This window comes from Poecilia reticulata, linkage group LG7, assembly GCF_000633615.1.
Source record: "Poecilia reticulata strain Guanapo linkage group LG7, Guppy_female_1.0+MT, whole genome shotgun sequence".
NCBI classification, from domain to species: Eukaryota; Metazoa; Chordata; class Actinopteri; order Cyprinodontiformes; family Poeciliidae; genus Poecilia; species Poecilia reticulata.
Window position 1 is genome coordinate 20,499,552 of NC_024337.1, and position 9,974 is coordinate 20,509,525.

The 9,974-nt window shown below is 39.5% G+C and overlaps 1 protein-coding gene across 1 annotated transcript; it reads left to right on the plus strand.

The window, feature by feature from the left end:
• Nucleotides 1–755: 755 nt before the first annotated feature.
• Nucleotides 756–9,756, plus strand: kcnk15 (potassium channel, subfamily K, member 15). Its single transcript, XM_008414143.2, has 2 exons — nt 756–6,373; nt 6,533–9,756. The coding sequence occupies exons 1-2, from the start codon at nt 6,076–6,078 to the stop codon at nt 7,546–7,548; spliced, it is 1,314 nt and encodes a 437-aa protein (XP_008412365.1). The 5' UTR covers nt 756–6,075; the 3' UTR covers nt 7,549–9,756.
• The last annotated feature ends 218 nt before the right edge of the window (nt 9,757–9,974 follow it).

Consider the following 9,974-nt stretch of genomic DNA (forward strand, 5'->3'; position numbering starts at 1 on the left):
TTAGTAGCAGGTGCTACTTATAATGAATTTAAAGAAAAAAATTAAAGAGAAGAATTTAAACAAGATGTAAAAGCTTTGTCTAACACACATTTTTTGCAGTCTGTTGTGCTTGATCATTTTTATTTGCTTATAATTATTTGGATCTATTTTGGTTTTAGTCTTTATGTTGATTTCAATTCATATTCATATTTTACTCTCAGGTGTTTTCATATTTAATCTTATTTTACAGTTGTGTCTCTCTGATGAAGAACCAATATCAATCTTGAAGGCTCTTGGTTTCTGTTTAGCCATCTCTTCCATTTGGAATAATCTGCATTTGTATGGGGAAATTTTTCTGCCACAATAAAGAGCACAGGGAGAAACTACGAACTCAGCTTTCTGCCCCATGTTACACTAAACAGCCGCTAGCAGTGTGCTAATGATTGCTAACAGCTACTGATCTTAGGCAGGAGTTTGTTCACCCAACCAAATCCCTACACCCAGTGCGTGGCGCAGATTACTACAGTCGATAGTAACCACATAGGCACACCCGCTAGAAGGAAACAAACGCACCCAGTACAACACTTTATTTCTATTGGCTGAGAGGTTGCTAGGCGACGGTGCATTTTTATTCTCGGAGCAAATGGAAAATGTTTCGTAAGTGAGCAAAGAGTCGGAGCAGAGACCAAGTCTGAGCGCGAGGAAAAGTTTTGAGAAGAAAGACTTGAAGTTCTGCTTTCAAAATGAAAATGAAAGCAAAAGTATTAAAAGTTTGGATAACAAAAGACATGAAATCCTGCTTTTCAGACTGAAAATGTGTGCTCTTGGATTATGGCAGAAAAATTCCCCCATACATTTGTCAACCTCTTCTGGGACTGAAAACACTCTGTATTCACATATTGTTCGCCAGAATGTAATTTGGTGGAGATGATTTTCCATCTCTTTCTTTTTTACCTGATCAATATCAGTTCCTCTTTCTCTTGTCATCCTTCAGCCACCTTCTTTTATTTACTTGGATACTTAATCAAATAGTGTGTGTGTGTGTGTGCGCGCGTGCGTGCGTGCGTGCGTGCGTGTGTGTGTGTGTGTTTGTGAAGTTCAAATTATGATAGATCATTTTTTCTTTTACTACAGTTGAGTGTTTGTTCACACCTGATTGTCACAAAGCTCTCACACAGCCTGATGCAAGACTAATATGTTGTAGCTTTGTGTGTGTGTTTTTTTTTTAAGAAATTGTGGGCAAGTGTTAAAATTAAACTGAAGATGCCTAAGGGTGGATAATTCTTGAATTGTATCTGTGTATACTTGTGCATACAATCCAAATGAGTACTTAATAAAGAATGGTAACATAGCTCTGTTTCTGTATTTTGCAGTGTCAGTGTAAGTCCACTCTGTAAAATCATTAAATGTGAGTAGTTTTTCTTGAGATTGACCTAAAGTCCTCAACATAAACACAATTTGTACATAACACACATATTTATAGTCTGAAATCTGACCTCACTATTCGCCATGAGAGGCTGTGCTGTAAGAGCCGGCAGCAGAAACAGGGATATCAGAGGTGGCAACATGTAATTGTTCCACGTTCTTCATCTTTTGACTGTAATTGGACTGATACATTTATACACCGGCTTATTTCACCATTAGAGGGTATAAATAGAATCCTGTGTTATCACTGGGGATTCGGTGTTGAAAAGATGCTGGTGTGGGTTACTATTTTTGCTCGTCGTTACTGTGGTAACCGCGGGGCTCTGCAGGCATCCAAGTGTTTGCTGTTGTTATTTTGTGCCTCTGCTTCATAAACCCCCCATCACCTTTCTCTGTGTGAGATCAGCAAACGCGAGAGGATCCAATTCGCTCAGATTCACGTTACATATAAAACGTCTCGGTCACCGAAAAACAAATGTTCCCTTTTCTGTTTAATGTTGCTGAGCGGAAAACTTTATACACAAATGCAGAATAATAATGAAGCTGACAATAAAAGGAACAAAAAAATCAATTATTATTAATGGCAATTTCCAGTGAAGATTAAAATACTCAGAAAGCCAAACTTATAATATTACACCAAGCTGCTCAATGTTAATGCAGGTTAGATTTTTAGGTCTACTAGTCTATTTGGAGCATGTGGTAAAAAGCTGCCAAGCAAAGTTGTAATTGAGTTGCAGCAAACTTAGAAGGTGATTTGTTACTCTGCAGCAACTCAATTTTCTCACCACCAAGTGAGACTATAATCAGTCAGAACGCGCTTCGGCAGGGATCCTTCCTAACACAGTCAGACTCCACTGTGTTAGAAACCAGATATGAGCTGCAAAACTCACAAACTAAGAAATGTATGTGTATTTTATTTTTATTTTATTTGGTAAGAAATATTACTGAGTGGCACTAAAATACATGTTATGATATGTTATGATAGCAAATCAGGCAGCAGTGCCTTTCTATTCTGTGTTGAATGTGTATTTTACTGAAGGTTAAATAGTTCAGTAGAGATTTTAAGCAATACAGTTACTTTTCTTTGGTTCATCTCTTCTAGAAGAGTTGAGTGTTACTGATATTTTAGAGTCTAAATCAAGGCCACACTTTGGTAAAGTAATAATCATCTGAACTGAAAATATACAATATAAAAATAAACAACCACTTAATACTTCAATATACGTCTTTATTGTAAAGAGATTAAATTAGTTTCTGCTGGCAGCAATGAAACGTTTTAGTTGTGTATATATTGATTAACGCAGCTTAAATTGACTGTAGCTACCATATCAATCGTCCAAGGTAGGTTTTAGTTGTTTCAGATTAACATAAAAAAATATAATCAAAATCAAAAAGGCAAAGGGAAGCTCCACAACAGATTCTCAGCATCTCCTCTCCCAATCACCGCTAAGCTTCCCAGCCAGATGAATTCGTCAGTGAAACCAAATTAGTTCTTGAGAAGTTTATAATGAGATCTCTGCTCCAAAAAATCTTATCGGGTGTTCATAATCTGGCCACTCTTTAATCAGAGGCGACCAGCAGATCAGTATCTCTGCATGGGCCTCCTGGTGAAAAGCCAACAATTTACACGTTTATCTCTTTTGAGATTCTTTCTGGGTTTTAATGACCTGCCCTGACAGGCGCCTTCTTCATTTTACAAATCCGTTCTGTCAGATTTACTTCTACACCAGATTTAATGTCAGAGTTTTTTTTATTATTATTACAGATTTTATTTCTTCAACACAGGAAAAATCTCTTCTGTCCACTGATTGTCTCTTGTGTCTTTAAAATGTCTTAGAAAATCTGGGGACATTCAGAAAGTTTAGCCGAAATGGACGTAGCAGCTAATATTTAACAAGATTTCTGCAAGGACTATTTTTTAAAATTTTTTTAACATGGCAAAGAAAATCAAATAATTGTCAGTTTTTTTTATGTGTCCTTATGGGAGACACATTATTTTCACAAATTTTAAACCTCTCACCCAAACTATCTCCTTCAGACAACAAGATTTTCTGACGAGACAATGATCGTAAAATTTCTTTAAAGATGGTTTTGGAACAGATGGAGCAGCCAAGCATCAGGCTTCTGGAAAATCTCCATTTCAACCTTTCTAAGAATAGACAATAAGTCAGGTTTGAGACAGGAAATCAACTAATTTAAGTTCATTGTGAAAAGACGAGTGGTCAGCCAAAAGATTTCTGGTGTCTCTGCAAGTTCCTAAAATAAAATTAGTGAGGAGTGAATATATGTCTTTAACCCTGTGGATATACTTTTCCTTTATGTTGATTAGATCAAATTTACAAAAACTTTTGCCCCAAACACAGTAACTGCAGGTTGTTGTTGCAGCAACAGCCAAAAATAAACATCAATTTCAAACCAGTGAGGCATGCATGTGAACTTTCATTATTAGATGGTAATATACAGTGTGTGCATGTGTGTGTGTGTGTGTGTGTGCGTGTGTGTGTGTGTGCTCGTGTCCTAATGCAATGTACCTTTGCGAGAACAGAGATAGCAGAGCTCATTAAGTGAAGCATCTATCTCTTTGAGTCAGTGTAGCCTCCCTCACTTTGTCCCACGTCTGTCGGCAGAGAAAAGGATGTGACTCAAAGTCGTCTGGATTGATTGGTGACTGTTGGAGCATCAGGTTTCTCTCTTATCAGCTGAGATATAATTGATTTATGGAGAGCTGGTTGAATCCAAACAAGGACATAAGTGTGCTGATTTAACCACTTAAGACAAAAACAGGAGCACATAGAGCAGGACGCTCTGTGAGAACAAAAGAACACGTGAAAATCCGCCTGCATTATTCAGATGCAGCTTCTTTTCCTCGCCTCTTTGTTTCTTTCTTCCTTCATTTATGTTTCTTTCTGTCTTTCTTTCATTCTCTCTTTCCTTCCTTCTTTCTTCTTCCTCACATTCGACTAAAACAAAAGCTGTGATGCATTGATGATATCATTTACCAGCCAAGAGCCATGATCATTACGTTTCTATTAGCTTCATCCTAACTGATGGCCAAAGTCTGTACCTCGGATACAAGTGCAGTCACCATGGCAACCGGCATCACATACAGTAAGGAAGCATCTAGCCAACCTGTTTTGTTCACTCACATTGCACATGTTGTGCCAGCTCTTTAATATTGAAAATAAATAAATCAAAAATCAGCATGTTTGTCTACTCAAATTTTTTTGAAGAAAGTGATGCTACTTTAAAAAAATGTTTTATCCCTTTTTTTATTAGTATACTGCAGTGAAGAATTTATTTTATTGGCTATTTTTTGCCTTTTTCGTTTAAAATCTGTTTGGATGAAATGCTTTAACTTAGTCATTTGATAATTAAAACTGGCAGCAATACCATTTAATTTAGTTTTATTTGTCACAAATCAAAAGCGTATTATTTTGAAGCTTTAAATAATTGATTCCAAATATTAGCTTTTGATTTAGCTTTTAACTGGCTTAGCATTTTGTTTTTACATCTCTATGGAAGTCCAAAAGTAACAAAATTAAATAAAAATAAAGTAATAATAAAGTAGTATTTAAATGTGCCCTTCACCTATCCATATGGTGCATCTCTCCAGCGGTACAAGAGGCAGCGTACAGTCTGCACACACACACAGACACACACTCTCTCTCCTAAGGACAATCCACAGTTACCAATGAATCTAAGTCATATTTTTGGATTAAAGGAGGATGCCAGAGTGCCAGTACAGAACCCGTGACATGCACAAGGAGAACATACAAGCTCAATGCAGAAAAACCTCCGTGTGAACAATTTAGAAACGAATTAGTTACTGTAATGAAAATACGTTATATTTTTCATTTAGCATGAGAAAACGCCCCGCTGCAGCCACTGTCTTACCTCACATCGACTACAATGAAATAATTTATTTGAAAGCTCCTGCTGTTTGGAACAACAGATGTTGGAAACAATTTATTATAGAGCACCGAAAATCAATAGGAATATACTGTTTGGTTAAATATTTTACACATGCAAAACTTTGCACCTCTACTATTTTATCTATCTTTATGTGTTACTCAAATAGAGCCACTCTCAACTCACGGTAATATTAAGAAGAAAACAGAAGGCATCATTAAACGGTTGTTCCTGTTTCTCATGCTTTTCTTCCATTGTTTTCAGTTTAAGTTAATGTAAAGCATCGCGTCTTGTTTGTTTAACCAATAATCTTGTCGTATCTGAAACAAAAAAAAAACATATATAAAAGGTTTACTACCATTATTATAATTAGTGGGACATTGTGGCACTGTATGTTTCAAAGTCTACAACTGACTGAAATCCGCAGGTTGCTGTCCGCGGTGCTGAATCCTCTCCAAACACACACCTACATTAAGGACAGCCTTTCACTGGAGGCTGCTTTGCGCATGCGATGAAGTAATGCGGGGCCACTTGTTTAAACAGATGGCCACATCAAGAGCAGGTAGACTGCATACGCATTTTTATACATACGCTGAAAACCGTTCAAACCGCGCTTGCAGACTTTATTTTCCTGCCTGCCCGCCTCCGCTGCTTTGGTTGAACGCAACAGGCTGCAGCACCGATGTGATGTCTGTACGCTGAAAAGCCGCACCACCTGTAACTGCAGCGTCCCCCACCTCTCCTCCGTCCTCCGGACTCCCCATGCCGACACCGAGGATGAAGAAGCAGAACGTCCGGACCCTCTCGCTCATCCTCTGCATGTTCTCCTACCTGCTGGTCGGCGCCGCGGTGTTTGACGCGCTGGAGTCCGAGTCGGAGAACTCCCGCAGGCGCATCTTGGAGCAGAAGCGCAGTGAGATGAAGAGGAAGTACCGCTTCTCCGAGGACGATTACCGCGAAATCGAGCGAGTGGTGCTGCAAGCGGAGCCCCACCGCGCCGGGAGGCAGTGGAAATTTGCTGGCTCCTTTTATTTTGCCATTACGGTCATCACGACCATAGGTAAGTTGGAGCGCAGCTTTCTTTCCCCCTCATTTCTTTGGAAGTAAGGATGTTTCTACTTTCATTCAGCTGAATCTCAAAGAAATATTTGCCTCATGCTGTACCGCATAAGTGTTGCTACAATATTCCTCTTTCTTCTGTTTACCTCTCTGCATTAAGGGTATGGACACGCTGCACCGGGAACAGATGCAGGAAAAGTCTTCTGCATGTTCTACGCTGTTCTTGGCATTCCTCTCACTCTTGTGATGTTCCAGAGCCTCGGAGAGAGAATGAACACGTTCGTCCGCTACCTCCTCCACAAAATGAAGCAGTGCCTGGGTTTCAGACGCACCGAGGTGTCCATGGAGAACATGGTCCTGGTGGGCTTCCTGTCCTGCATTGGAACACTGTGTGTGGGAGCCGCAGCCTTTTCCCACTTCGAGGGATGGAGCTTTTTCCATGCGTACTACTACTGCTTCATCACCCTCACCACTATTGGCTTTGGGGACTTTGTGGCCCTGCAGAAGAAGGAGGACCTCCAGGAGAAAACGCCTTACGTCGCCTTCAGCTTCATGTACATTCTGGTGGGGCTGACGGTAATCGGAGCTTTTCTCAATTTGGTGGTCCTGCGTTTCCTCACCATGAACACCGAGGATGAAAGACGGGATGCTCAGGAAAGAGCTTCGCTGAAGAGGGACAAGGGTCTTTTAGAGGGGCCCACCGGCCCCCGCGTTGTAGGTGAACAGAGCCGAGATAGCCGCAGGGAGAGGACCGGCAGGGACAGCATGGTGCACGGCCGCAGCCACAGCACACTCTTCCTCCCCATGCAGGAGGGAACCAGTCGCACCAACCTCATCCCTTCCCCAGCTGAGGACACAGAGAGGCAGGAAAGTCCCTGCAGGCACAGGCTGCATTTTCGGATCAAGCCAGGCCGACGGAGGGAGGAGACGAGCGTCAGCTCCCTCTGCTCCTCCTGCGTGTGTTACCGCTCAGAGGTTTGTGACGACCCCGTGGTGAACCGCAGCAAACACCACGGAGGCCACATTAACTCAGTTTACTACAACTCAGTCTCCTATAGGATCGAGGGCTGCTCGTCGAGATCCAGGGACAATACTGGACTCTCCTCCCCTGGAAGCACACTGTCGCCCGAGCACAGCTTCCAGGAGTTCAGTAGTTTAAGGAGGAAGTCGGTGTAAAGGGCATTATTGTAAGGGGGGTTGGGGGTCTGCAACGACAGTAAGCTGTACTTATTTATTTGTTAGATTTTTTTTGCGCATGACAGAATTCTGTTTGTTGAATAAACTGTCTCTTGTAGCTACTGAAACTGATTTTATTCCTAGAGCAAGAATGTCTTTCCTCCTTGTTACTGTACAAATATATATATGTTGTGGGTTCTGCTATTTTGCTTGCATGTAGCAATGCATGCTAAAAAGAATGTAATGCACTCAATGTGAATGCAGGAGAGCTAAATTTAAAGTTTTTTTTTTCTTTTGCCAAGTTTAACAGAGATGAAGACTCAAATCTTTGACTTAGAGACTTTACACTCCCTGCAGTAACTGAGGAATCTGTCGGTTTATTCAAAGAACAATTTTAGTCCAAATCAGAACATTTCAAACCTCACAGCAAAGTCAAGAGCAGAACTCTGTTCTTAAGTTGACAAAAGAAAACATTTCCACTTTTTCCTGGTTGTCATTAATGACAACCAGCTCAAATATCTGATAAAAATAAACAAATTATTTCCACACAATGTGTTGAGAACAAGCTGCAAAAACTCAATCATGTCCTCCTTTCCTCACAGCTCCAGGAGAGAGAACACATTTCTTGGTGTATGCGGAATATGTAAAGGTGACTTCAGACTCGACTTACACTCGAGGTTTGGGACTCGAGTCTCATGTAATGGAGGTGAACAGTTAACCTGCAGCTCATTTTAGTAGATGACTAATAATGCTACCTAGTAAAGTTGGTCTGTTTTGGTTTCATGCTAAAACGGTTCATCATTTAGTTTAGTAAGTAAGACGATAGCGTAGCTCTGACGCAATAGGTTTGCGTTCGATTAATTAATCAGGGATGTTTACAGACCATGGACCATTAAAGGCTCATAGCTACCGGTTCATATCTAATGTAGCATCATAATAATGACTATATGGATGTCTGTTATTTTGAGCCGTGACTCTGGATTATTTGAGAACGCTCTCAGTTTACCTCCAAAGTCTTTTTTAGATTGGTAACAGCATTAAAAGATGGTATCGGTGGGACTTAAAAGTTTTATCACAATATTTTGTACAATTGTGATTTTTTTTTTTTATCAATAAAAGTGACAATAAGAACTATGTATTACTTCAGTTTAACTTAATAGCTGTTGACGGCATGACAGAGCAATTGTAGCTCCACAAACACAAATACTGCTCTTGAGGAACGCTGGTCACATAAAGGTCACAGTAACTGCGTTTAGTCATATTTTTAATTTGATTCATGTTTATTGATCTGGACAATAAGGACACTTTTGTTCTTTTTTTAAGCATCAATAATTCTAATTTATCATGACAACAATAAATCAAAAATCCTTTTCATGATAAGAAATTCATCAGGAGAATAATAAACAATACGATAAATTCCCACCTCTATTGCAAAGATTTGTACTGTCCTGTTTCATTGAACAATTTCATATTTTAATTGGGGAGACATTTTGTATCTCACAATTAGGGCTCATAATAATGAGTTATATCCATAACAGTAACTCTGTGGTTTGCGCCATGCATCCAGTGTGAGAACGTTCAGAGTATTTAGAGACTCGTGACTTGAACTTGGAAAAATGACTTGTGAACATCTCTGCTTCAATAAAAGGAATGGGCATTTTGCTTACCAATGAAGAGACTTAAAAAAAATAAAACCCTCAGAGGGCTCTTGCTTAAAGAAAAGTCTTAAATTTTCCTGCCATAGAAAGAAGATGTCATAATTCTAGTTTTATATTTAAAAAGCCTTAAAGAAGTTTGACCAAGCACATCAGATAGGTGACTATTTTACACGGCGAGAATAATACAATATTTTATTACCTGACATTGGAGTGAGGCGGTTAACACTCCGATGAGTAAAAAACTTTATGTTGGCAGTTGAACTAAAGTGGATGTAGCTTGTAACATACATGTAGCAGGTTATTAAGGTCTGCAGAAGTTTTCATCGTCCAGCGACTGAAGGTGTTGTTGTAGTCCTGACTGATGTCATTCTCTTCCAGTATTGTTTGGCTAAACCAAATGAGCGTACCGTTGAATGTGGTTTTTAATTTAGACTCTTTCTTATTGTACTTTGTTATATGATTTTTTTTTTGTTTTGAAGATTCTGTATTCATTTGTCTTCCGTTCAAATGTGTGTTTTCACTTTCAGAGAATAAAACCTTGTAACCATTAGTCTGACCATCAGTTGAACTCACTTCAATTTCTTAAAAGTATTTAATGTTCTTTTGTGTTATATATTGTTATAGATCAGTGTTTCTCAACCTTTTTTGGGCCAGCGCCCCCCCAGCCTTTATCCAGGTCTCACCGCCCCCCACCAAAGAATTTGCAGGCTACTGTGCACTGACCATTATTTTATCATTAATATTACTATCACTATTGTACATGTTTTG

Excerpts from the sequence above, each read along its gene's own strand:
- kcnk15 (XM_008414143.2), top strand. The coding sequence starts at position 6,076 with ATGCCGACACCGAGGATGAAGAAGCAGAACGTCCGGACCCTCTCGCTC. Across the intron at positions 6,374-6,532 it reads TACGGTCATCACGACCATAG|GGTATGGACACGCTGCACCG; the intron begins GTAAGTTGGAGC and ends CTCTGCATTAAG.